The sequence below is a fragment of the Arabidopsis thaliana genome, chromosome 3 (assembly GCF_000001735.4).
Source record: "Arabidopsis thaliana chromosome 3, partial sequence".
NCBI lineage: Eukaryota > Viridiplantae > Streptophyta > Magnoliopsida > Brassicales > Brassicaceae > Arabidopsis > Arabidopsis thaliana.
In genome coordinates, this window is record NC_003074.8 from 15,046,823 (window position 1) to 15,062,423 (window position 15,601).

Sequence of the window (15,601 nt, forward strand, 5' to 3'; positions counted from 1 at the left end):
CGGAATCAACTAACGAAACAAGGATTTGGAAGATTTCTAGCCGAAAAAATCAAAATACTAACAAACAACGTCGGAAGACTACCGGAAAAAGAAAAACGATGCAAAGAAATCAAGATCAGAGAAAAAGAAGCAAACCTCAAAAATTTTCTTCGGCAACTTCAGATAAATGAATCCTGAGGAGCAGCTCGATATATATAGAGACATAAAGGCGCGTCGGGTCTGACGGAGAAATTAAAACACTTCAACAGCGCGTGAGCTCGGTAGGAGAAAACACGCGCGCAAACCTCGGGAATAAGCAAGACGCTTCCACTTCTCAAGAAAGAAGGCGGCCACGCATGAATGGAAGTTTGACCGTCCGGGAAGTCGAAGCGCCAAGGATCGTGAACTGAAAAGATATACTGCCGGCTCGGTTATTTAACCGCACGAAACTCGTCGCTCGTAAACGAAGACAACGAGCTGGGGGGCAAACTGTTGGGGTCGGATTTGGTCTCGTAGGAACCGAGCCAACTAAACAAACTCCAAGAACGCCTCGGAAACATCTGTCGGGTATATTTGGCTCGGGAGTCGTTTCAAGACGCGTACTCCGGGCCGATGACAAGTACCTCGAAAATCGCATCAAGGAATCATCCCGAGCCAGATTAGAAAACACCTTGGAGACCCTGCAGGTAATCTTCTGACCCGAATTTAGCAGCGCCTCGGGTACTTCAGGATACCACCCCGAGGCGAATCTCGTAAACGCTTCGGGTAAACGGTCTAACTCGCACGAAACGAGCCGTTCGACTACAAACCGACAAGAGATACCCGGCTCGGAAGAAAATTCACACTTAAGGCCAAAACATCTCAATCCTAAAGGAAAGATATAGACCCGACGCATGGTCAAGATACCATATCCGAAAGACCTGGAAATGATATTTGGAAATCATTTCAGGATATTAACAACAAAGAGAAAATCCTGAGAAAATCTCCAGAAGATAAAGATTTATCACTGCCGCCTCAAAGATAACAACAAATCTCCCAAGAATATCGCGAGGGGCGGCTCAAAGCCTTATATAAAGCACCTCAAGGGATGAGAGAAGGGGCACGCACAAAAACGCTCTCAACTTCAGGCTATCAAAAACGCTCTGACTTTGAAGGCAAAAACACTTATTTTCATATTCTAGAACACTTGTACGATAAAATCATTACTTTCTCATTAATACAATCAAGAACACCGTCCGCGGTAATTGAGAATTCTGTTGTTCTTTGAGAATCTCACAAAGATTCGTTCTTTGAAGAAACCCTTAAAACAATTTCTATTGTGCGAGTTTTGACTCTCGCATTGACTTAACTTAGCTACCTCTCGACGAGCTTGAAAAAAGTTTATACTAACAAGGAAAGGAAGGGATTTTCAAAGAAGAAATTTGGAGTGCTTGCAAAATCATAAGAAAGAGAAACAAATAAAACAAGTGCTTGCAAAAAGATAAAGAGAGTGATTTTTTCGACTACTCTGATGGTGCCTCATCTGATGATAATAACTTTACTGTATACGGCGAACCTCAAAATAAAGACGAAGATTCACAAACTCTTCTTCCTAAGAAGAGACCTCAGAACATTGAAACGACCGGATCGGCTGGGAACTCTGAGGATTTAAGGTTGGAGTTGTCTACGTTAAACCTTGATGTAGGACAACGATACGTGAGCAAAGACGAGTTGGACTATCGACTCAAACTTCTTGCGGTAAGGGATGGATTTTATTTTGATGTACCAATATCAAATCGACTACAGTAATTTGTAAGTGCTAGTTTGATGGATGTCGTTGGTTCATGCATCTACACAGGGGGATGAGCCATATTGTTTTGTTCGTATATACGATTCGGAACACACATGTTATGTGACGGAACGTTCTGATCGATCTCGAAAAGCAACACTTGATGTTTTGGGAGTTCTTTACAGGACTTTATTGGTGACGTTGGTCTGGATGTTAAGCCAAAACGTGTCGGAATAATTATCAATAAGCATTTTAGAATAAAGGTAATTACAATATTGTGCTGACTTATTGATTGTGTTACGGCTGACTTATTCTCATTTTGGCTGATCTATTAATACATTCCGACTGACTTCTAGTTTACAACTGAGTTATAAATATATGATTGGCTTATAATTATATTAAGGCTGAATTATTTTTTATTTTGGCTGAGTTATCATCACTTTACGGCTGAGTTATGTTTATTTTAGCTAATTTGTATTTCAGTGTGGCTGAGTCATAGATATTTTATAGCTGGCTTATCATTACGATACGACTGAGTTATTTATATGTTGGTGTCAATAGATGGATTATTGGAAGACACGTAAGACGTCAAAGTTTTTAACAACTTAGTATTTTAATCATATTAGTTGATGTTGTGAAACCATGTTAACCATAAATTTCTGATTTGAGTTTTAGAGATCGTTTGGTAAGAACAACAATTACTATAGAGATATTTCAAATATCATATTTGGTAGTAGAAGCTATACGTTTGTTACTTTAGAAAATGATATTAAAAAACGACTGATTTAAAATATTAATACTCTTAAGTTTTTAAAATCTTTGTTGTCAACGATTTCTTTTTTTTGGAAAAAAAATTAGTACTTGTTCTATTATAGTAACTATGACTCAAATCTCATGCGATATCACGAGAAAACTATTCTAAATTTGTTTATATAATAATTTTTTTTAAAACAAATCAAATTCGAAATGATGTATATTATAAAATTTTAGTAGTTACTTAAGAAGAAAAAAATATGTAAACCTATTTGTAACAAAACATAAATATTAGTACGAAAAGTTGTGATAAAAAACACGAGTATAACATACATGACGAAAGACACATATTTAAACGAATGGATGTAATTTTCTTAAAAACCACAACTGTAAAATGTAATCTGGAGTGGATAAAACTTTTGATTTTAAAATTATTGAAAATATATTTTACGAAAGATTACAACAAAAAATAATAATACAATATTAGAATATATTTATTAGGAGTACCTTTAATCTTTTTGACATCAATCATCTCTTTTTAACTAAAACTTGTCATTTTTAAATTAGTGTAGAGATTGAATATTTGTTAAACAAAATAAATAGAGTTCAGAAGATATGAACAATTAAATTGACACAACTCTTTGTAAAAACTATAATTTTTAGAGATAAAAAATATAATAAAAAATACAAATAAAATATGGTGAAAAGACATAATTTTAAATGACTAGAAGCAACTTCCTAAAAAGACATAAGTGTAAAACATATTTTTTCCAATTCATAAATTAAAATATGTAACAAAGAGTTATGATAAAAAAAATATGCAACCAAAGAAAATATTAATCAAAATTAAATATATATTATGAACGGGTTTGAAGAAAAGACGAAAATGGGTGAAAATACACAATTGTTCAAAATATTTTTCTAATTATTAAAAAATAAAATAAAACAATAATGAAGGGTTACAATCAAAAGATACAACCATAAATAAATCAAAAATAAATAAAAATATTTTATGATTCATTACGATGAAAAGACACAACTGTTATAGGTATTTATATAAATTATTTTTAATGTATAAAATATTTAACAAAGAGTTATGATGAAAAGACGCAACCATATAAAACAATTTCAAAAAACACTAAAATAAAAATAGTTTACAAAAGGTTACATAATAATTTGCGAGTATACATATCAAACTAGTTCGTCAAATAAAGTTAATAATTCAGCATTTCATAAAACAAACCAAATATAATAAAAATAACCCTAATTATTTTAATGAAAAGATGTGATAGAAGACACAATTTTAAATAACTATCGTAAATATTGTAACAAAAAAATACGATAAAAAGATGCAGCCTTTGAAAAATGAAAAGATACGATTGTAGTTGAACAAATATAACAGTAAAATAAATAGGGTTATTTAACGCAGCCCTTGCGATAAGAAGACGCAACCTTTCAAAACCAAAAATATAAGACTGTAGAAGAACAAATATAATTGTAAATAAGAAATAGCCGTTAATATTTTATTGGAAAGATGCGATAAAAAGACACAACCGTAAAAAACCTTAAAATTTTAGAGAATATTGCCCTCTAAGGCACTTTTTCAAAACATTATACGTGTTTCAACACTTAAAAAAACATTAGGCACTTTCCCTTGTCAAAGTTACTATTTTACCCTAACCGATTGTCTTCAAACCAAACCCGCATTAACCAAACCACTCGTCGGTTTAAGCACCAGATGAATTTGCAGTTACCTTATTTGACTTTAAAAGACTTTTTCAGAATCGTGTAAAAACCTAAATCCAGTAAAAACTGCAAATTACTGTTTGTTGAAGAAGACGACTCCGGCGACGTCATCCTCTTCAGCTTTTCTGGTGACTGTGCGATGCAGAAGATTCCGGCGACGGGTTCTCTGTTCTTAAACCCTAATTTCTACAGTTTATCGAACATGACGACTTCTAAATTCTCTGACAAACCCTAAAAATCTTCAACTTCTCCGTCACTGTCCACCACCACTGTTGCACACGACTTTCTCTCTTCTGATCTCTCCACCGGTATTTCCCCCAAATTTCTCCATGTTCTTATATCGAATTGGATTTATTTTTCATGTAAAATTTGTATTATCGAAACTCGATACAGTTATACTTGTCTGCTTGATTATTAATTTCTAGATTCTATCTTCGGTTCTCGGTTCTCGTTTTTCGTATTTTAGTTACAAACTCATTTGATTGACAAAACCATATACTCTGTTGATGAATTTTGCTCACTCTTGTTGTAATTTCTCGTAAAGCCTTAATCTTTTTGGGTTTCTTTCACTTACTAGTCTTTGTTAGGTTCTTCCACTTCACCTTGATCCTATGATTATTCTCTCATGTTTAGCTTTTTACTTATGGTGGTTGTGTCTATCTGTTTTTTTTTTTTTGGATTTTCGGTTCATTTACGGGCCTAAATACTGACCAGAGTGTTCTCCAAGTTCAGGTGAGTGATTAGTGGAATTGCTTGTGTCTTATAATGTAAGCTAGCACCAATATGACTCATTGTGTGTTATGATTTTACAGTACCTAATTAGCAGTCGCCCTTTTTGTGGACAGGGCACATAATCAATTCACATTGTGTTATGATTTTACAGTAACTAATCTTCAGTTGGTTTGTGAACTTTGTTTTGTTTACTCTCTGATATTTTGGCATTTTCAACTTTGGTTGTGATCTTAAACATGTTGGATATGATCTGATGGTCAACTATATTTGGATAACATCTAGTTATTTAATTTCTAATGATTTTGGCTGTGTATGTCAGTTGAAATACAACTTTCCACAATAACATTTTTCTTTACTCAACAATTTCCAGATTTCCCGTCACTTCAGTTGGTTTGTGAACTTTGTTTTGTTTACTCTCTGATATTTTGGCATTTTCATTTGTAACTTGATTTTGGTTTTTGGAGAAGAAAAAACTACTTCAGATTTAGACTTGTTTTTTAAAAAAAAAGGTCTGCATATAGTTATAAATTTAATTTCCTATATCTATTGCTGTCATATCTAAGATGAGTTGATTTGTTTGTGTTACAGGATTTGGAAGATAGTTTTTCGACTAAATTGATAGCATTGGCAGACTAGTTTATTCTGTTACTCTATGGAAGGTACTCTTAATCTGTTAATCTAATCTAAGCAAGCAATAAACAGACGTTTGTGAACTCGTTTTATTTGGTCCTATTATCTGTTAATCTAATCTTTCTTGTCTTTCACTCGTTTCTTGCTAATGACAGGGTCAACGTCTCAGAAACCATCTTTTCAGTGTGATTCAAAATTTCCTAATAGACTCTTTGCCACCGATCAATATCCGAGGAGAAGGCTAAATATATACTCAAGACCATATATTCTATCCTTTATCAGGAAGGTTTTTCATGGGACAAAGGAATTGGATTTCACTCTTCAATCTTGCTTTCGACCTCTATTCCATTTGCCGGTCAGTAGGTGTGCGATGTCGGGTAAGCTTATGCATGCCTTGTTATGTAGGCAGCTGGTAACAAAGAAAAAGTATGAGCTGTGGACAGTATTTGGTGGACACCCAATGAGATTTTCATTAACCGAATTTGCTTGCGTGACTGGATTGCCCTGTGCTGAGTTTTCTGAGGATTACGATCCAGATGATGATTCGGTTTTTGTTGATGGTATGAAGAGTTACTGGGACGAGTTAATTGGTCCAGACAAGACTGTTACCTTAAGGGATGTATCTGCCATGCTAACCAACAAACGCAAGACCTTGTCATCTGACCACAGACTTAAGCTTGCGTTTCTACTTATTGTAGATGGTGTCCTCATAGCATCGAACCAAATTTGTAGGCCTACATTTAAATATGTAGAGATGTTGGCAGATCTTGACAAATTCCTTTCATTTCCTTGGGGTAAAGAGTCTTTTCTGAAGACAGTAGTAGGGATGAGACCCAACAAACGAAATCTCGGTAAGTCCACTGGTAAAAGACAGCTGACAACTGACCCTATCAAGAGTTTGGTGAATCAACTTCAGCAGAAAACATTCCGTTTGAAAGGTTTCCCCCTAGCGTTGCAGCTCATAGCATTTCGTAACATACCTGGACTGTTAGATTTGTTGTTCGATGACTCAACCTCTAAGACAATCCTCCATTGGAAACGATTAACTCATCCAAAACAAGTTATATCGCTTTCTCAGATTCATGCTTTAGAAAGCAACCTTAAGGTATTCTTTTACACTTCAATTATATATATGGTGTCTATAATATTCTCTTTCTATAAATCCAGTCTTATATACTATTAATAATCTTATATTTTTGGACAGCTGCCAGTGGATCCGCTTATAGTTGGAGACATTAATGCTGACCAAAGTTGGGCAGACTAGGACGATGAGGTAAAAGATATGAAAGTTGCATACATGTATGATTTGATAATGGCATCTCATCAATTCAAAAAAAGCGATTGGCCAGGAGGTGATGACACATTGCCTCCAATTTCAATCCCAAAGAAGAAGCTATCTGGTGTTCATAAAAAGCACATTGTGGACCGTAAGAAGAAATTAGGTGTGAAGTTTGAGGCTCCCAAATCCAAGCAAAGGTATTCAACTTGTAGTAAACCGGAACTCAAGCTCTCTGATGATGAGAAGTCCAGGCTCCTCATTGAACTACAAACTAAGGTGGAAGAGCTATCGAACCGTGTAATGAAGCTTGAAAAAACAAGAAAAGCTGTCAGATTCAAGCGGTACACAAAACTCTCCTCCAGTTTTGTTGCATGTTCTTCTAGATCAAAGCGCAAGAAGACAATGAATGTGCCTATCTAATCTCAAACCCCTGAGGTATTCAAGATTTCAAACTGTTTTAAATATTTGAACATTATCATATTCTTGTGCATTTTTAAAGTTTATCGCATAATAAAACTTGTAATTTTCTCATAGACTTCATCTCAGTCACACACGCTGTCTGAGCATGTATTTGGACAGCAAGAAGTTGGACAGCAAGTCCCAAACGATAATTTAGATCAAGCTAAAGACTCTAGTGATAGTACCCCATTGACAAACACGGTTAGTGTAATAGTTAACTTCAACTATTTCCAAACTTGGTAGAATTAACGACGTCAACACATCTTATTGCAAGAGATTACTGATGACCCCATGGATGTCTTTGTTACCCCACTACAATCAGAGCACTCTAATAAGGCTGATGCAAATGAAGGCAACCCTATTTATGACACTGATGTCAAAGATCCAAATGCCAATGAAGAAGATGTTGATAGCAAAATGCAGGTACTTTTATAAATACAAACACAACAAATCAAAGCCTTTCTTTAACCATCAAAACTACATATTCTTTTGTGATGTCTTAATGTTAATCCTGAGTAGACAGTTTTCTTGGACACCCATAATGACTTATATATATAAGAGACATTGACTATTGTAATTTCCAATCAGGTTGATCCAAGTTCAAACCAAAGCGTCGAAAAACTACTTCCTCTCAACCAAGACCATATTATTGATGTAAGATAATTTAGTATTTGTTGGACCTACTGCGCAGACCAATGGTTATGTGTTTTTTTTACCAAATCCATTCTACAATTTCTTTCAGGACTCATCAGAGAGAGAGTTCCTGCAATACATTCTGGTTTAGATCTGCCAAAAGAACACAACTCTGAAGAACAGCAATCGAATGCCAATGAAGCAGATGTTGATAGCAAAATGTCGGTACTTATATAAATACAAACAATAAATCAAAGCCTTTATTTAACCATTGAAAATACATAATCTATTTTACTCTCTGTATCTTTACCACAACAAATTCATTCTACAATTACTTTCAGGACTCATTGGACAGGGATCCTGCATCACATTCTGATTTAGATCTGGCAATAGAACAGAGCTCTAAAGAAGAGCAAGCGAAGGTATTACTTTAAGATTATGTCTGAACTATGAATGAACTAATTATGTTCTTAAAAAGTCAAGATTATGTCTGAACTAATTATGTTCTTTAAAAATATTATGTGTTTTTTTGTTACCAAATTCAATCTACAATTACTTTCCGGACTCATTGGACAGGGATCCTGCATCACATTCTGATTTAGATCTGCCAATAGAACAGAGTTCTGAAGAACAGCAAGCGAAGGTATTACTTTAAGATTATGTCTGAACTATGAATGAACTAATTATTTTCTTTAAAAAAGTCAAGATTATGTCTGAACTAATTATGTTCTTTAAAAAGAAGGTCAACCATATGTTGAACTAAATTTTGCTCGCAAGTTAAATTTTTATATTGGACAGGTGTTTGTTGATACGTTATAATATGCAAATAATATTTGCTAATGTTTTTCTCACCATATTTTTGTGTACTTCAACATTCAGGACAACATGGAGGCGGCTCAGCATCTCATTCATTGTTAGGGTTTGCAAAGTTCGCAAAAAAGAAGGTAAACCTTATGTCTATACTAAATTAGGCTCGCTTTAATTGGACAAGAGTTTGTGGATACGTTATAATTTGCAGCTAATATTTTCTTATGTTTTTCTCACCATCTTATTGGTACTTCTACATTTAGGTCACCTTGGAGTCGGTTGCGGTATCTCAGTCATTGTTACAGACGCAACCAGAAGTCAACTTCGATGGTGATCCTATGAAGGTATACAGTAACAATAAAAAACAGAATTTGGTTTTCGGTTCTTTTTGTTATTGGACATGATTATTTGGTTACTTAATAATTTGCAGGATATTTTTCTTATAATAGGTCTCCTCATTTTATATTTGCAAAAGATATTCTAATACATTTTCAAACCAATCTCATTATTACAGGCTATGGTAATATATTCTCATCCAATTTATGATAAAATTCCAAACCCGACAAACAGTCAGAATCTTCTCCCACCCATAGTGCCAATATTGAACTAACTCCAACAAAGGTTTTTTATTATAATATAATTCTGTCCATCTCTGCAAAAATAATTTTTTTAGAGATCAGTTTCAATAATTTTTCTTACAAATAATTACTTATCCTTTTTGACATATCCTATCAGGATCAAATTACTGATTCTCGAGACATTGGTGGACATGATCTTGATGATAATCAGGTATGCTCTAAACAAGATAATCACAACTTCTTTAATACTATGCACTAATGGTCCTACTTTCAAACCTTATGATGGTTTTCTTCTTTGCACTAATATTATATTATAATGTACAGGAAGAAGGTTATGTTGCTGTTTCAGATTCATCTCCAGCGCGAGAAAGAGAGAAACCAATTCTGTCTGAAGCAGAAGTTTTTCTTGTAGCAGAGTTGTTATCAAAATCAAAATCGGGCTCATATGAACTTTTACCTTCAATGAGTAAATAAGATTTTGCATTATTTCGCAATACCCTCTCCGTTGCACCGAATACGTATGGTTATACATTCATTTTATTTATGTCCACTACAGTTATAATCTTGTTATAGGCTTATGCTGTTTTTTCTCCTCGCAGTGAGCATCTCACTTCGTGTGGATTCTTAATTTCAAACTCATTCCTTCTAACATTTGCCAAGTCTACAAACTGGGTTTCAACTCTAGTATAAAATCAACAATTTTTTTACAAATATAGCCTTTAAAATCTTTAGTGTGACAGTCTAATCTCTTATTGTTTATTGACCTAGCATATGGAGGTTTTGGTCTCCTTACTTTCTCAAAAGTTTGCGACCACACTTACTAACCAGCTTGCCGCTTTTGTTCAACCATGGTTCGCAAACCATCTACAAGGAAAATTCAAAAGCTTCAAAGCTGCCAAATTCAAGTCACGCGTCCGGTGGTCTGAACCCATGAAACAGTTCATCGTTGGGCCCAACACTGAATGGTTTACAGAAATTGATACCATTTACTTGCCTATGATATGGGATTCAAAACACTAGGTAGGACTTGCAATAAATCTGGGAGTCTGGTCCGTTGAAATTCTTGATCCAAATACAGATCTTTACGAGGAAGATGAGGTTCAACGTTTCATTGAACCTGTGGTTACAATTTTGCCCTATCTCATCCAAAGGTACTGTAAGCCCGAATGTTCTCAGAATCATAGTCTTCAGCCTTTTTATTGGAAGCGATTAGATGGCTTATATAAGAATTGCGATCTGGTGACTTTGGCCCGATGGCAATGAAGTTCCTTGAGATTCAGGCAAGTGATAATCTCCCAGAAAACATGGCGAAAATAACAAATAAACACGTTGACTCTTTTAGGCGTAAATATGCAGACATTTATGAGGAGTTTGTCTGTCCTATCTATGCATCTGACTTTAGTAACAAGTTATCACTTTCTCTGCTTTTTGTAATATTAACCATCTTTACTTTCCTTTTGAATATTATCACTCTGTAAGCTATTTTCTGAACATGTGTGTTCTATTTTGCTTTGTTGAATAGTAAACATAATCTAATTGTTGTTTTATGAATTAGGTCTATCCTTTATTTTTCATTATTCCCAAAAGGAGCAATCTCTATTTTATATGATATACATGGATTTAATGTGATATGCGGTTTTAGAATGGATAGAGTTTGATCATATTATTGTATTCCATCCATATATATCTATCCAAAAGTTATTAGATATGTGGCAAATGACACGACTACAGAATCAAGAGGTATTAAAAAGGTCACTATTTTACTCTATGCTTCTACATTTTTGTATTCTTTAAGGTTATGGCAATGGATTTTATGTAATGAATTTTCGTTTTTATGATTGTCTATAGATGTATGATGAGTTCTGTTCAATCTTACTAAATCAATTCAAATCTTAGACAATAAGGTTATATGGGTCTTGAATGGATAAGCGCAGACTTATACAATAACTTTGGTGTAGAATAGATATGGCTCCGTAAAAATGTTTCTGTATGGACACATATAAATGGACTCGTTATTATGGACATCAAAAAGTTATTATTCTATACTAACCATATAATAAAGGTTTTTACTTATTTAGTAAAATGATCCAAATCTTAAATACTAAAACCAGAAAAAAGAACGGAGCGAATACATGAAAAACAAAGGTTCTTAATGGTTCAAATAAAAAGACAACATTAAAATTGAACTTCACATATTTGGACAAGTTTTGTGTGCTGCCCTTTTGCATCGACAGCACCCTGCATTCATTGCTCGCACTCAGGGCTGAGCCCAGTAAACTCCATCGATTTGTACCCATCCCCCGTCCTGTCCATAAGGCTCCACCCATAAAGGTGCCCTGTAGCATTCTTCAACGAAATTCTCATATGCTATCCCTTTGTACAATACATCAGTCAAGGCATGGGGATTGTTTGCTTCAAGACATTTATTGAAAAAATGATAATAGATCGAGTGTGGCATTGACCACCACATGAAATACCGAGATCTGTCAAGTCGGACACAGCGTAGTGTTTCCTCTGAATACACAGCCGCCTTAAATACAGGACCTACCTTAATCAAATTTTTCAATGCATCCACGCCATCTTCAACCAGGTAGCTAACAATTTTAACAAGCAATGAAGCGGGCATGTGAAATTCTTGAATGACGGTCTCCTGGCCAAAAAATAAAAACCCAATAAGACAATATAAATAAAAGTATAAAGTAAGAGAGATTTTGAATTTTTTGTTGTTTGCAAAAACCATTTTTACACTACAGCCGGCTGATGGTTCAATGTTGCGTTTTTGTCTTTTCATAATTAAAGGAATAATTTCTAAAATGGGGAAAATCGTGGATACTTATAAAAAAAAGGATATGGTTTATATTCTTCTATTCTTTTACTTCCTTTTATTTTGCCCCACAAACAGAAATTTGAAAAACAGAATATTCCCTGTCTTAACCATTTCGCAAGTGTTACGGAGATCAGTTTTCATTTGGAGACACAATGTAAAAGTAAATATTCCTAATTTACTTAACTAAAAATCAAAAAAATTATGTGGATATGTAGATCATGTGGTAGTTATCCAGAGAATATTATTATTCTCTTTTACCTTGAAAGACCAATCTAAAAATTATAAAAAATTAATCTAACCATAATAATCTCTAGCTACAAAATCCCCCACGATTCGTTTAAGTTGGCTCCATACCCCATTCCATCAGTTTCAACTTCAAAACACAGAAATTATGCTCAAGTTAACGAAGGTCAACAAGAGTGAACCCTCATCTGTTTCAGGTGTCAAAAAGGTAGTGCAGCGTATCATAAGCTATAGTTTTCTACGTCTGACATTCAACGTAAACAAAAACCAATTGTTTGCTTCCGTTTTTTTTTACTCAGGTTGCTGTTATCCCTGAAATTCACATCTCGGCACCCGTACTTGCTAAAATTGTTAGCTACGTTGCTAAAGAAAGCGTGGAGGCTTTGAAACCCTTGGTGAAAGCTGGACCATTATTTAAAGCGGCTGTGTATTCGAAGGAAACTCTAAGTTGTGTCCGCCTTGACAATTCTCGTTATTACATGTGGTGGTCCACGACGCACTCCATCTATTATCATTTCTTCACAAAACGTCTTGAAGCCAAAAATCCACATGCTTTGAATGATGTATTGTACAAACCAATAGCATATGAGAATTTTGCTGCCGAATGCTATAGAGCTACCTTATGGGCGGAGCTTTACGGAGAGTATGGAGGATAGAAATCAATGTGTTCATAATGTGATGTTCATAGTTATCTTGTCATGTACATTTCTATACTTGATCAATCTTATATCTTTAGGAGTTTAATCCTAGGTAAATTCAAACCCCCAACTAACTGTGTTGGTTGACATGAAAGTGTTAGCTAATTCCCCGGAATAGATTCTTAATTGCTAACCCTTTTAGGTCATATAACACAGATCAAGTACTTATTGTAAATCCAAACGGCCTGTTATCGGTGGACATGTTATTTTGGACAGAAAATTGTAATGGAAAAAGTTTATGAACACACATATTAATTGATGATATCCGCAACCTGCTTCAGGACGAAACTCCAAGGTCAAGACGAATTTTTACTTAGTACAAGACACATTAAATCCACATATCGTATTTCAAACTCTATTTTACTTTTAATAAACTTAAAAAAAACAACGTTTTTTTATTAAAAGTTACATCGTTTAATTCCTTCGATGAATCAACGCGTCGATATTACAGTTTACATCGTTTCACTGTTTATGCTTCCATCAAATAAACCCTTTCACTTTGTATAAATACAACTGCTACTCGCGACTTCATCAAGACAACCACATCACAAACGCAAAGCAAAAGCTTACCATATTTCTCAGTTTTCGTTACTCTTTACTTCTCTTTTTCACGATGGTTCAACATCACCATCTGTACGAGTTGTCTCCTATGATTACTGGTTGGACGATCTGTGTCATGGTATTGAAAATTTACAAAACATTTGTCAACCCGAATGCTTTCGAAATACGTCTTGTCTTGGCCGATGAATGGGTAAACAAATTTCTCCAATTTCTTTCGCAATTTGCAGAATTTGTCTTTACCCGTGTATCTCTGACCCCTAAAATGTTGTTTTACCAGGGCACCCAAATAGAAGCAACAATCGGACCTCGCTTCTCTGCCTTTTACTTTGATAGGATCCAAGAGAATCAATGAAAAACGATAACTACGTTTCTCGTTCGACCTAACTGCGAAACAATAAGAACAACTCCTCATGAGTTTTGCATTCTATTCATGGATCAAACCATTGTCACTTCTTCCACACCAAGAGAAACCGGTTTACTCAACAAGTTCACTCCATTTGACTACATTGTTGATGATGTTGTTGGCAGAGATAACTTGGTTGGTAAATAATAGCTTCTTCATAAACTCTATTCACTTTTTTCAAAACATTTCCTTTTTTAAAAATATTTCTCCGACATATCTTTTATAGATGTTATTGGTGCACTCGTTAATGTTGGGATTCCGACTAATATCGCAAGTAACGGGAATGATATGGTCGGATTCAAACTGTTGTTCATGATCATGGATAAAAAGTACATTTCTTCAACATCAATTTACAGTTCTTTTTCAAACATATCATGTTTATACATTTTTGTAGTAAGGTGAGTATATAATCTCATATTTTTACTGATTTTCAGCAATGATACATTGGTATGCGAGGCTTATGGAGAAATTGCAGTGGACTTGGAGAAAAGATTTAGAGCATTTCGCAAGAACAATGTTGTTATTGCACTTGCTTGGTGGAAGACTGTTAGATATTATCCATGTTGTAACTGTTTTAATATTGTTAGTCATGCGCCTATATCAACCATGTATCCCGAACCTGATGTTAAGGAAGTTGAAGAAATCAAAATGGTTGTCGACTAATGGAAGATGATTAGAACTATCACAGTGCTTGTTGCTTAAAATTGTTTTTTCTCATTTTTTTTTTTTTACCTCTTATGTTTACCTCCAACAAACTTGTAATATTCTTATAAATGATATTATATATTAATATATTAATAAAAAATTTATTTAATAAAAAATTTATTTATTTATTAAAAATTTCTCTTAAACTGTTTTATAGCTGAAGAATTACCCACATACAGGATCATAACTATTTGTAAAACGTCAAACTATAATCACTTACTAAAACTGTTTAAACTTGGGATGTTATTCTCTTGTGCCTTTATGTGTGAAAATCTTTTCTCCTCTATCCCCATTTATTCTACACACCCTTGTACTCTTACTATAATTCTCTTTTTGCCCTTTCTTTTTAATTTTTGAATTATTTAAATAAACTTAAAATTTTAAATTATTTAAATAAACCAAAATAAATTAAAAACCCAAAAAAAACAAAGAACCAATCACAATTGATCTCTTCTCTTCCTCTCCAAAACATCCATACAATCCACGCCACCAAAACGGCTCCACCATTGAAGCTCAATAGAAGGTAATTTCTTTACCGAATCTACTGTTTTTGTTCAATTTAAGTGTGTTTCAAACTTGTTTATAGTATAGAAACAAGTGTTGACGTTAGATTTATAATGTAAGACTAGGGTTCTTAGATATCTTGAAAATTTTGTTTCAAAATTATGTTTATTGAGTTCATCCTGTTAATTATCATTTGCTTTAGCCTATTATAGTCGGATTACGTTGATAATTTATGGAGGTATGTAGTGGTAATCGAGCAAAACAGAAAGAAGCATTTCTCCAATCTGTAGTTATGG

The 15,601-nt window shown here is 34.2% G+C and overlaps 1 protein-coding gene and 4 pseudogenes across 5 annotated transcripts; 4 read left to right on the top strand and 1 right to left on the bottom strand.

Annotated features, from left to right (window-relative positions):
- Nucleotides 1-1,509: 1,509 nt before the first annotated feature.
- On the top strand, nt 1,510-2,127 carry AT3G43005 (annotated as a pseudogene; the record flags this gene model as incomplete). The annotated part of the gene is made up of 1 exon: nt 1,510-2,127.
- A 2,708-nt stretch (nt 2,128-4,835) lies between these two features.
- On the top strand, nt 4,836-5,113 carry AT3G42995 (uncharacterized protein). The gene is made up of 2 exons (NM_001339090.1): nt 4,836-4,978; nt 5,059-5,113. The coding sequence occupies exon 1, from the start codon at nt 4,858-4,860 to the stop codon at nt 4,954-4,956; it is 99 nt and encodes a 32-aa protein (NP_001326973.1). The 5' UTR covers nt 4,836-4,857; the 3' UTR covers nt 4,957-4,978; nt 5,059-5,113.
- A 643-nt stretch (nt 5,114-5,756) lies between these two features.
- AT3G43020 lies at nt 5,757-10,763 on the top strand (annotated as a pseudogene; the record flags this gene model as incomplete). Its single annotated transcript has 1 exon — nt 5,757-10,763.
- Nucleotides 10,764-11,416: 653 nt separating this feature from the next.
- AT3G43025 lies at nt 11,417-12,106 on the bottom strand (annotated as a pseudogene; the record flags this gene model as incomplete). Its single annotated transcript has 1 exon — nt 11,417-12,106.
- A 1,642-nt stretch (nt 12,107-13,748) lies between these two features.
- On the top strand, nt 13,749-14,756 carry AT3G43040 (annotated as a pseudogene; the record flags this gene model as incomplete). Its single annotated transcript has 1 exon — nt 13,749-14,756.
- Nucleotides 14,757-15,601: the final 845 nt, after the last annotated feature.